Source organism: Trachemys scripta, chromosome 25, assembly GCF_013100865.1.
Source record: "Trachemys scripta elegans isolate TJP31775 chromosome 25, CAS_Tse_1.0, whole genome shotgun sequence".
Classification (NCBI taxonomy): Eukaryota; Metazoa; Chordata; order Testudines; family Emydidae; genus Trachemys; species Trachemys scripta.
In genome coordinates, this window is record NC_048322.1 from 7119220 (window position 1) to 7130772 (window position 11553).

Below are 11553 nucleotides of genomic sequence, written 5' to 3' on the forward strand. Positions count from 1 at the left end.
CCTACACCCCCCTGAATTTCCCCAACACCCCCGCCCCCCAGTTTTGTGAATTAGTTACATGCAGTGTTGCCAATTTAGTGATTGTTTGGAAATTTGAATGGAAATTGAAACATTAATACACACTTTAAAAGCATATAAAATGTATGATAAACTATGTGTATCTGAAAAAGTACAACAGATTTGAAAAGTATGAACATAGACTAGCTTCCTTCTACAGCTGTTGTTTTTATGACAATGTCAGTGCATTCATTTCGGTGATGTTGGCCAAATGATGATTTGTAAGCAAAGTCTAAATGAGCTCTCCCTGACAGCTAGTGATGAGCTGGGGCTGGGGGAAAGGCTTCAGGACCAGATTGTATTTACATTCACACCTAATCTATCTAGGTATCCAGCAAACAGAGCTGTGTTGCCCAAGTGATAGATTTTGGCTGGGGTTGGGTTACAAATCACTTGAATTGGAGGGGGGAGGGGGGATAAAATGTTGTTCTTATCGTATGAGTAAAGGGTGGTAGAACTGTACTTAGGGCTTGGCTACACTCAGGACTTCACAGCGCTGTGAGAGCTCTCGCAACGCTGCATGTACTCCACCTCTCCGAGGGGAGTAGCTTGCAGCGCTGTACTCGCTGCGCTCAGGGGGGTGTTTTTTCACACCCCTGAGCGCAGCAAGTTCCAGCGCTGTACAGCGCCAGTGTAGCCAAAGCCTCTGCCTGTGCTGATTAAGGGCATCAAAAGAGAGGGTGGGGACAGGTGTTTTGCTTGATGGTCTGCTTGAGTCACAAGTACTATTTGACCTGCTCCTCTCCACTGTTTAAAGACATTGCTGATTAGGCTCCATAGTCAGTCTTTTGTTTTGTTAAATGATCACTACAGCTGAAATCACTGATAACCAGGTCTAAGTGGAAGAGAGGGCTCAGTCTGCACTAGCAGCGAGGTTCCCCCACTGAGAGCTCAGCTGAAATCACCGTAAGCTGGGTGGAATCTCAAGAGACATGCGAACAAACATGGCTGTGGCATCATACTTTCTATTTAAGCAAGAGATACCACACACTAGAAACTGGAGGCCAATGTGCATTGTCACTTGTTCATCCTGAAGTTGAACACTGGTTCCGAACAAGACCAGCAAATGCTCATCTTTCTGCAAGAAACTCAGATGACTGGCTAGAAGCATGTGGTGCACCAGTGAAAGACTCAACAGTTGAAAAAGTGAAGACCTCTCTCACCACATTCAAAAGATGTGCATACATGGCTGATGAATGCACCGATGCAAATGGGCAAGTATTAAGTCATTGCGTACGTTATCTTGATGTCCATGGTAGGCCAGTAGATGCATTTCTAGATATTCAAGTTATAGAAGACACATTGGCTGCATCTGTGACAACCCACAGATTGTCTCAGAAGACTTAAATGTAGACTTACAAGAGAGAATGGCAATAGTCTTCTCTGAACGTAGTAGCAAAAGTAATCCACCAGCCTCACTACTTAGATCCATCCCATCTTGGTAGATACTTTCCAAAGTCAGGAATAATGGCTGGAGTAATTTTAAGACAACAGCCAAGGATCGCTCTTTGGTGAGCTTCCCAATGTGCAGTCCCCTCTGCTTGCACAGCTCGACCAGGTCCCTCTTAAGGTGATGGTTATATATCTTCCCGCTGGCCCCAAATTACTGTAGTTACTGTGGACTCACAGACCTGTGTGCTCTCAGCTCCCCACAGTTTCCAGGAGGAACCCCTAGTGTGCCAGCCCTTCTCCAGGTCACCACCTCTCTCCCAGGGTCTAGCTGCAGACGACTCCACCCCTGGAACTGCTCACCGCAGTCTACTGTTGAAACCACTTGGGTCATTAAACATTGCCATCCAGGCATCTGCTATAACAGTAATAGATCTTTGCCAAGCAACAGAAGCTACATTTGGATCAATCAGAGAGCTACCCATTGAACAAGTACTGGACGAAGCAAAGACTTCAGTCCAGAAGTTGACTAATGAAGGTATTTATATTGAATCCTTAAGTGAAGAGGACAAGAAGTGTTTGTTAAGACACAAACTTGATTCTTAAAAATCTACAACAGTGACTTCTAAATTCTACTCAACCTCTACGTAGCTTTTACAGATCCCTGTCCTATAAAACACGGATAGTTGAGCGCAGTGAGGCACTACCAGCAATGGGGCTGCCATGTGCTCAGGACAGAACAGAAAATTTGAACACAGAGTGGAAAATCATACGACGAATGAATGAAGATTTGACTTCAACTTCTTTTTTATCATTACTAGTGGCTGGACCCAATCTTTATGCTATGTTTCCTGGGATGAAAGAAGTAGGAATTCATCTCTTGCTACTCCCAGGAACAACAGCTAAAGCTGAGCGTTCTTTTTCATCATGGAATAGAATTTTGTGTTCTGAAAGAAGTCGCCTTCTGCCTGATCATGTGAATGAACTAATGAGCATATCAACTGAAGGAATGGAAGTACTGGACACACGAGAAGCCACCAAAGATGAACGCGTTGCATTCAAGAAGTTCATTAACAGAGTTGTGCAAAATTATAACAAGAAACCAAGAAGGATGTAGACGTAGTGCTTCATCGAAGTCTTGAGTGGCCAACTTTAATTTGTGCGATGATTTCAAAACATGAGTTAAATCCAATAAAATGGTCATGAAACAGTTTTCAGTTTTACTATGGTGCCATACAGTCCACCTTCACCCTCACGGTCTCACCCCTCATCGGCCCTGACCCCCCGTAAATTCAAACACCCCCCCCAATTTCAGTTCCTGGGGAAAACACTGATTGCAAGCACCAGGCAAGGGGGGTTAATCCCTGTAGAGTGGGCGAGAGTCTCCTTGGGACTTGCTAAACGGAACTCATAGGGGGGAGGGGAGAGGGGAAGTAGGGGGGCTGCAGGCCCAGAGGTCCAACCTAAGGAGGCGGCAAAGCCACATGGTTTCCACTGGAGGAAGGAGGAGACCCCTTGGGGGTCTGGCCCACTGAAGGATCTCTCCTAGAGACCGTTCTGCAGCTATGAATCCATGACACTGGTGGCCCCTGTGACGGTACCTCCCATAAGGCTTTATGGGAATATGACATAACTGGAATATGTTTTGTGCTGCCTGTGCTATGTAACATATCTCCGTAAAGGTTATGGTCTACTATATCTATTCATCCTATTTGTACACATATATCATTTTGTACTTGAGGTTAAGAATATTGGCTGTAAACTTGCTTGATTTCTAAGTAAGCTTTGTGAGGCATTTGGTCAGCTTCTTTAGGAAGGAATTTGCAAGGTTAAGTACCCGATCAAGAAGCACTTGGGGAACAATGCATCTTGGAATGCTCCAATCCACATAAGAAGTCTTCCTGGAGACATACAAGATACCATGTGGACAATGGCTTCTGCCTGCAAAGACTGAGAGTCATGCATGGACATGTGACTTGCCCAGGTGACTCCAAAACTCCATCTTGGAGCTGGACTTTGCATAGGAGTGAGGAGGGAGGTCTCCACCCACAAGAGAAAGTCTATTTAAACCCGTGGGAGACCCCACCATTTTGTCTTCAGCCGGCAAAGAAGGAGCCTCTCCACCCCTCAGGATACTTGAAGGAAACTGGAACAAAGGGCAGTGACTGCAAGGGGTGTGAGTGATTGCTGGACCCAGGCTGAAAGGAGATTAGTCTGTAAAAGGGAGCATTCTGGAACTGGTGAGGATCTTATCTATATTCAGTTTGATTAGACATAGATTTGCGCATTTTATTTTATTTTGCTTGGTGACTTACTTTGTTCTGTCTGTTACTACCTGGAACCACTTAAATCCTACTTTCTGTATTTAATAAAATCACTTTTTACTTATTAACTCAGAGTATGTATTAATACCCTGGGAGAGCAAACAACTGTGCATCTCTCTCTATCAGTGTTATAGAGGGCGAACAATTTATGAGTTTACCCTGCATAAACTTTATACAGATACAGGGTAAAACGGATTTATTTGGGTTTAGACCCCATTGGAAGTTGGGCATCTGAGTGCTAAAGACAAGCACGCTTCTGTGAGCTGTTTTCAGGTAAACCTGCTGCTTTGGGGCAAGCTATTCAGACCCTGGGTCTTTGCTGGAGCAGACGGGAGCGTCTGGCTCAGCAAGACAGGGGGCTGGAGTCCTGAGCTGGCAGGGAAAACAGGAGCAGAGGTAGCCTTGGCACATCAGGTGGCAGCTCCCAAGGGGGTTTCTGTGATCCAACCCATCACAGCCCCCCACCCCCACAGAGAGATGCCCTCTCCATTCCCCTGCCTGGCTACTATTCCAGACCCGAGCACTCCCTGCAGTGACTTCCCCTTCCCATGGGGTCCCAACCCTAGCCCCTGGCCGCAGCCCCGGGAGGTACCTGGAGGAGCTCAGACACCTCCTGCTGGAACTTGTCAGCCAGCGTGTCCACAAGGCGACTGCGGGCCAAGTCCACGCGGCTGTAGAAGGTGAACTCTGGATTGCAGAGCACGTACAGCGCCCGGGCGGCAGCCTCCAGCACCTCCTGGCCAGTGTGTTTCTCTACCACCTCCCGCAGCTGGGCCAGCAGCTGCTCTAGGTACTGTGGGGAGAGAGGGTACGGTGGGGCTGGGCAGAGGTGGGAGAGCTCCTGGGAAGGTGGTGGAGGGGAACAGGCAGGCTCCGGAGAAGGAAAAGGGGGATCCCCCAGCTCCTGCAGAGGGAGGAGAAGGAATCACAGGCTGTGACTCACTGTACCCCTGTCCAGGGGGACCCCCAGCACTACTTGCATCACTTGGAGGGGAGGGGTTCCCAGACAGCACAGTGCAACTCAGCCAGCACCTCAAAGGAAGCAGCTAATGGGGGGTCCCCTCCTCCCCACCCCAGATGCTCCTGTTCCCATGGCACTGCAGGTCCCAGAGCACCTGGGTTTCCCCTGCTCCTGGACTGGCAGCTCTGGAGCTAAGACTTCTGGGTTCTATTCCTGCCTCTGGGAGGGATGTGGGGGGCTGGGGCTGGGAGCCAGGACTCCTAGGCTCTGTCCCTGGCTATGGGAGGGACGTAGGGGGCTGGAGCTAGGAGCCAGGACAGCTAAGCCCCACCCTCAGTACCTTCTCCAGCCGCCCACTGCTGTAGAGGCTGAGGTTGAAGTAGCGCGGAGCGGCCAGCAGGAGCGCCACCTTCTCCGCATCAGCTGAGAACTGTGGGAGCACAGCAGGTGTCACTCAAGCAGGGAGGCAGCAGGATGGGCAGAGATGCCCCCCCTTGAACCTCCCACGACCTACGACCTAGCTGGGAAGCCTCATAGCAGGATCCTCTAGATTATGGCACGTGAGACCCGGAGAAGGGCAAAGGTCAGACCCAGGGTTCCTGCTTCAACATGGCCCCCTCCCTCCCCAGCGCAGGTGAAGAGCAGAGGCAGGAAGGGGCCCAGGGCACACCTCTGGGAGGTTCCCTCCCTGCACCTCCCCTCCGTTTACCTTGGCCAGCAGCTGGGGCAGCAGCGGGATGAGGTACTGAGTGAGTTTCTCCCTGTCGTCCTCCTGGGCCTTCCGCTCCCGCGCTGAGAGCACCTGGGGCAGGGGATGGTGCTGTGAGAGGTGCAGGTGCACACCTCCGGGCAGCTGCACAGGGACCCAGTTTACGTACCCCCTTGGGGGAGTGCTGATGTCTCTGGGCCCATGGGGACATGTCACCCAGAGCAACCCTGGGGGGAGCTGATGGACTGCTCTCCCCTCCCTTCTCTTGGGCTCATTTACCTTCTTGCCAGGGCCCCTGCCAACAGGCGGCTTCCCCTCCGTGGCCTGACGCATGCTGGAGACCAGGATCTCGATCAGGGCGTTTTCCTGCTGGTCGCCCCAGCCTGCTGGAGGGAGAGGGATTAGGAGCAGTCCTGAAAGCTGCCAGGCAGCTGTGACTCCCTTGCTGTCACCCCGTGCACTGCAGCCTCCCGTCCCTCACTCACCCTCCTCCGGGGACTCTTCCAGCAGCAGGTGCGTCAGGCCATCCCAGTCCTTCAGCAGGGGGGCAGCACAGTCCCACAAGCTGTCCACCAGGTACGCCGCATGCTCGTGGAGCTGGGGGAGGAAAGGGAAGACCTGGTGATACTAGCCCTCACACAGACTCCCCCACACTCCTCCCAGCCCCACTGTGCTCCTCACCTCGCTCTCGATGAAGAAAGCCAGCAGCAGCCTGAAGAAGTCCCGGCTCCCCCCACGGCGCCCCTTCTCCTTCCCGGCTTCCCAATCCAGGTCAAACTGCCTGCAAACCACACACACATTAGAGAGGAGAGAGCCGGGACGCCTGGGTTCTCTCCCCTGCTCTGGGAGGGGAGTGGGGGCTGGTGGGTTGGAGCAGGGGAGAGGGAATGTTGTATTTCAGCCACCTGTGAAAAGCACAGGCTGAGATTGCAAATTAAGGCCTGAAGGGAGGAGGGAGGTGAAACCCCTTTGAGTGAGGTGGTTGTGGGGGGAGCCCCATACCCTGGGAGGAGGAAGGTGTATATTTGTTGGGAGCCCCACGCCCCCTGCTGGTGGTGCTGTGACCGCGCTCACTCACTCACTTCTTGTAAAGAAACTCCCCGGCAGCAGCAGCCAGCGCCCGGTTGGAAGCATACACCACGGGGTAAACGGCCTCGCAGTCCTCATCTGTCAGCATCTCCTCCATGTTCCTGCTCACAGAGGGGGAGGGGCTCAGCCTGAGCAGGAAGAGGAGTCTCCAGCTGCCCCACACCATGAGGCTCACTACATGCCCCTCCCAGCTTCCTTAAGTGCCCTGCACATGCCTGGCCTCCCCCCGTGTCCCCGCTTGGCTCCCAGCTCCATACTCACTGCAGGATCAGGGTCAGCAGCTTGATGGCCTCCACACCCACGTCGGGTTCTTTGTCCAGGACCATGGACACCATGCGACCCTGAGAGCCACCAAACAGAGAGTCATTCATGGGAGGGTAAGTGGGCCCCACAGGAGGGAGGTGTCCCAGGGCGTGCTGCAGGGGGACAGATGGGCAGCAGGGCAGGGCTCCCGGGGGGGGGGGGGGGCCCCGGGGGCGGGCGGGGGGCAGGGCAAGCTCCTGAGGAAGTGGGGTGTCCCAGAGGCAGGCAGTGGCAGGGCAGCGCACTCACCTTGAAGCGGCTGGTGAAGAGCTCCATGCGAGCAGCCATCTCCCGGTTGCGGTACAGCCCCTGCAGGGCCTTCAGGCACTTGAGCCGCACCTCCCGCTGCTGTGGGGATAGAGAGGCTGAGAGCCAGGCCAGCACCAGCGTCCGTCCCGTCCCTGCCCCACAGGCCAGAACCCCCCCTTTCGATCTCCCTGCTCCCCTCCAGCACCCAGGCCCCAGCCCTCGCCGGGCCCCTGCTCCCCACCTTGTCGTGCAGGGTCCAGCCAATGTATTTGAGGTAGCTGTCTGTCAGGAAGGAGGCGCTGTAGCTCTGCATCCAGTTCCCCATCTCCTCTATGCAGATGGCCCGGATCTCAGGCACCAGATCCCTGCTAGACAAGACATGCAGCATGCCCCTGCAGTGCCCGCCCCTTGTCCCTCCAGCATGCATGAGCCCCGTCCTGCCCCCAGCCTCACGTGCAGATGGCACACTGTCGTCCCAGGGCAAGACAGGGACGCCCTGCAGAGTCACACCCAGCTGGCGGGGCCCGCTCCTAGCCTGACCTCCCCTCCCCGCACTCACCTGTACCGATGCACAAAGACCCCTTTGAAGATGGCGTTCATCATGTTCTCGATCTCCTCCTGCTGTTCCTGGAGCTGAGACAGACACAGGCGTCACCCACACTACTTCTGCGGGCTCTGCTCCTACCAGCCCAGCAACCGCCCCCAGCACCACCATCCCCCACCCTGCCCCTACCATCCCATCCCCACCAGTCCAGCACTCCCTGGCACCATGCCCCCACCCCAGTGTCCCCTAGCGCTGCCCCTGCCAGCCCCTTCGCTCACCTCCCTGCGCTTCTCCAGCAGTGCCTCTAACTTGTCCGTGGCCCTGCGGCTCGGCCCCTTGCTCCTCTCGGCCTCATACTGCCGCTGGTTGTTGTCTTTGTGCAGGCTCACGCCCAGTGCCACCCTCACCAGCGATGTCATCAGCTTCATGGCTGGCAAAGAGCATGGAGTGAGCAAAAGGGGGAGCTCTGCATGTACCCCCGTTACGGATCCCCAGGATCAGGGCTACGGCCCCCACTTTGGAACGGTCTCTAGAAGGAACCCTTCAGTGTGTCAGACCCCCAAGGGGTCTCCCTCTTCTTTCAGGGGAAGCCAAGCGGTTTCACTGTGACACTCACACGCCGCTGTCAGAACAGCGGGGTTTATTCGTTAAGTGGCACACAGCACAGGAAGCTTAGGGGCGTCTAGAGAAATGAAGGTTAAAGCATCGTCCATTCTGGGTAGCCCAGAGCCCAGCCACATTGTAGGGAACCCCTTGGTTTAAGCTCTGTCTGTCCGTCCATCCGACCTCCTGGGCCAGACTCCAGCTGAGAGCCCCGACACCTTCCAGCAGCCAACACTTGTCCCCCATCCCCCTCATCTAACGGTTTGTTCTGGAGCTGGGGAAATGCCGTTAGCCTCCCTGCTGAAAGGTGGCACCCATCCCTCAGTCTCCTCGACTGCCCCGAGAGCAGTCACCGCCTGCCCGCTCCCCCCGGCCTGGGTAACAATGCCGCCTACAGGGGAAACCTGAGATACAAACAGGACTCATAACGATATTACAAGATACCCTCCCACTCTCCTCTGCAGAGAGGCCATCCGGGGGCTCCCAGCCCTCTGAGCCCATGCAGGAACGCCCTGCAGCAAGCCAGGATTCCCCAGACCTCAGCTGTCTCCATTCTAACCACCAGACCCCCCTCTATTCCCTGCAGTGGGAGCAGAACCCAGGCACCCTGCTCTAACTGCTACCCTGCAGATGCCGCCCACGTCCCCGGGGCGAGACTCACCTGCGAGGGTGCTGGTGTGACGGAAGGCGCGCACCTGGGAGTCGGAGAGGCCAGTGAGCAGGGAGATGAGGGTGTCCATGAGGTACTCGTCGTAGATGATGCTGTACTGACAACATCGCACCAGCACTGTCACCAGCTCACAGAATCCCGCCTGGAACTTTCGCCAGGGCTGGGTGGTCAGGATCAGCGGGTACTCGGCAGAGTCCTGCAGAGGGGAGGAGAGGGAAGGCACGAGGGGTGAGACTGGCGTGAACGCAGACGTGCCCAGTTACACCTATGTCTGGCCATTTTCTCGATACGGGGGTCGTGTGTCGTCTCCACTGAAAGCTAAGGGTTAGCGGATCGCCATGGTTACTGAGCAATGTTTGCACAGGAACTATTTTAAGAGAGATATAAAATATAGACTCATTCTGTTCCAAAACTGTGGGAGCTGAATTACGTCATCTGAAGCAGGGTGCGTCCCAGAGCTAACTCAGCCAAGAGCGAGGATAATTAACCTCTTTCGACCCAGCCCAACCCTGTGTTTAGAGTCTGGGCAATATGCAGGCCTAAGCATTTAGACAGAAGAACCCCCAAAAAAACCCTCTGAGTAGGGAACCCTCAGGGCTAAGCTGAAGTTAATGAAACACCCTCATTATGAAAAGAGACAGAAAGTCTGGGAGAAGGATGGGCACAAGATGTGATCCACTCTGCAGGCAACACTCCGTCAGCAGGAGTGTCTGATGAAAAGCAGATCCCAGCTTTCTGGACTGGACAAATGCTGTCAGGACGGACCATTGGGTTAGAAACACCTTATGAGGCTGCTAGTAAACAGGGCCGGCTCTAGGATTTTTGCCGCCCCAAGCAAAATCAATTTTGGTCACCTCCCCCCCCCCCCTTTTTTTTTTCCCCACCTCCACTCCGCCCCTTCCCCAAATCCCCAGCCCTGCCTCCACTCCCCAGGCTCTCAAACCTGGGAGGGACGGGGAGCAGCAGCGCATGAATCAGCCGTTTCGTGCGCTGCGGCGGCTCGGGATCTCCCCCTCCCTCCCAGGCTTGAGAGCCTGGGAAGGACGGGGAGCAGCGGCGCGTGAGCAGCAGCAGCAGCAGCAGAGGTGAGCTAGGGCGGCCGGGGCACGTTTTTAGGGGCGGCATTCTGGCACCGGCCATGCCGCCCCTAAAAACGTGCCGCCCCAAGCACCAGCTTTGTTTGCTGGTGCCTAGAGCTGGCTCTGCTAGTAAATACAAGCTACAGATTGCAAGTCAAACGTTTCTTTTCCCTGTACCCTTATGTTTCCAAATCCGTTTCCTGGCTTTTATTTGAATCTTTAGCTTGAGCTTTGTTAAATCAGGAGTGTTGAACAGAGGAGAGGCTGGTGGAGCGGGGCGTGCTGCTTCCACGGTGCAGCAGGTGTCCGGAAGATAAGGGGCTGGGCACTCGCGTGTAATGAAGTGGGGCGTGTGGATTGACAATGTAGATAAATCTCTGATAATTTTCATATCACTTTACATTGTGCCTCTTCATATAACCTTGTGGTGGGTCTACCTACGTGTGACCTCTGTTTTCATGGGACTTTGTATCAAAGCCTCATTTAGAAACTTTGCATTGCCCTTGGTAGAATATTATAGCCCCTAAGGATAGAATAAGATAGAAGAAAAATTTCTTTTTGCTAGCAGTAGAACAAGAGCTCTCCTCCCCCCCACTCTTAATCAATTGCCCTGTTGAATGAATGAGGTGTGAATGAGCAAGGCATGGAAGGCAGCACCTCCAGACAGCCTCAACTGTTGGAGCGGGGCTGGGAGCCAGACCCAAGGACAATAAAACGTGTCAAGTGGGCTCATTAAAAACAAGCAGACATACCGACGGCCTCGGGGGTTAGAAGCGAGCACCTTCTTTTGGAAGCACCCTCTTTGCAGCATTGGGACAACACTCAAAAGAAAGCAGCACAAAGGACCAATGGACACAGACACAGAGTTTGAATCTGGTATAGATTTGCATAAGAGGGAAGCTGCTATAAAAGTGAGGTGTCTTGCAGAGGACCCCGGGTCTCGTCTTGTCAACATGGGAGCATCGATCCGGATCGGCAGAAGCACGGCTCCACCCCCTCCCCCATCTAACTCACCTGGCCAGTGAAGTTAAGGGGAGCAACTAATTGGTAACAACAAGACGGAGTGTGTTTGTGTGTGTGTGTGAGTGTAAGTGTAATATATTATATGCATATAATACAGTGTTAATGAATACATGTACTACTAATAAATGTGGCGTTTTGTCTTATTCCCCCTGAAAAGATCCTGTGCAGTACTTTAAGTACAACATTGTTAGCCTGCACTGGGAAAGAGGGGGCTTGTGACAGCCCAGAGTGGAACCCCTGTGCTGCCAGCAGTTTTGGGAGAGTGTACCCCAGTGGGCACAGAAAAGGCTCTCTCATACACCATAAGCAGGGGGTAGCAATTTACCAACAGGCATGGGGAGGCACCGCCCACTGCCCCCTATGCCAGCCCCCACGCTCCTCTGTCTCCTCCCAGCCACCCTGCCCCTTTACGGCGGATGAGCTGGGCCTATATCCAGGAGGCAGCATCCCAGTGAGTTCCTGCAGCATGACCCCTGTCCACCCCACTGGAAAGGACAGTTACCTGTTCCGTAACTGGCGTTCTTCGAGATGTGTTGCTCCTGTCTATTCCACA

At 53.9% G+C, this 11553-nt stretch overlaps 1 protein-coding gene across 4 annotated transcripts in view; it reads right to left on the bottom strand.

Annotated features, from left to right (window-relative positions):
* Positions 1–9380, bottom strand: part of STAG3 (stromal antigen 3) — a 28688-nt gene extending 19308 nt beyond the window's left edge. The window contains exons 1-13 of one of the 4 annotated variants that reach the window (XM_034757081.1): positions 8890–9380; positions 7904–8055; positions 7641–7714; positions 7323–7446; positions 7082–7180; positions 6791–6870; positions 6523–6630; positions 6122–6221; positions 5926–6037; positions 5720–5826; positions 5441–5533; positions 5072–5161; positions 4363–4563 (exon numbers count right to left, since the gene is read on the bottom strand). In XM_034757081.1, the coding sequence (XP_034612972.1) occupies positions 4363–4563; positions 5072–5161; positions 5441–5533; positions 5720–5826; positions 5926–6037; positions 6122–6221; positions 6523–6630; positions 6791–6870; positions 7082–7180; positions 7323–7446; positions 7641–7714; positions 7904–8055; positions 8890–8968 (1419 nt within the window). In that variant the 5' untranslated portion in view covers positions 8969–9380. The remainder of the gene's footprint in view (positions 1–4362; positions 4564–5071; positions 5162–5440; positions 5534–5719; positions 5827–5925; positions 6038–6121; positions 6222–6522; positions 6631–6790; positions 6871–7081; positions 7181–7322; positions 7447–7640; positions 7715–7903; positions 8056–8889) is intronic. The other 3 variants (XM_034757082.1, XM_034757084.1, XM_034757083.1) reach the window with 3 other exon arrangements.
* Between the last annotated feature and the right edge of the window lie 2173 nt (positions 9381–11553).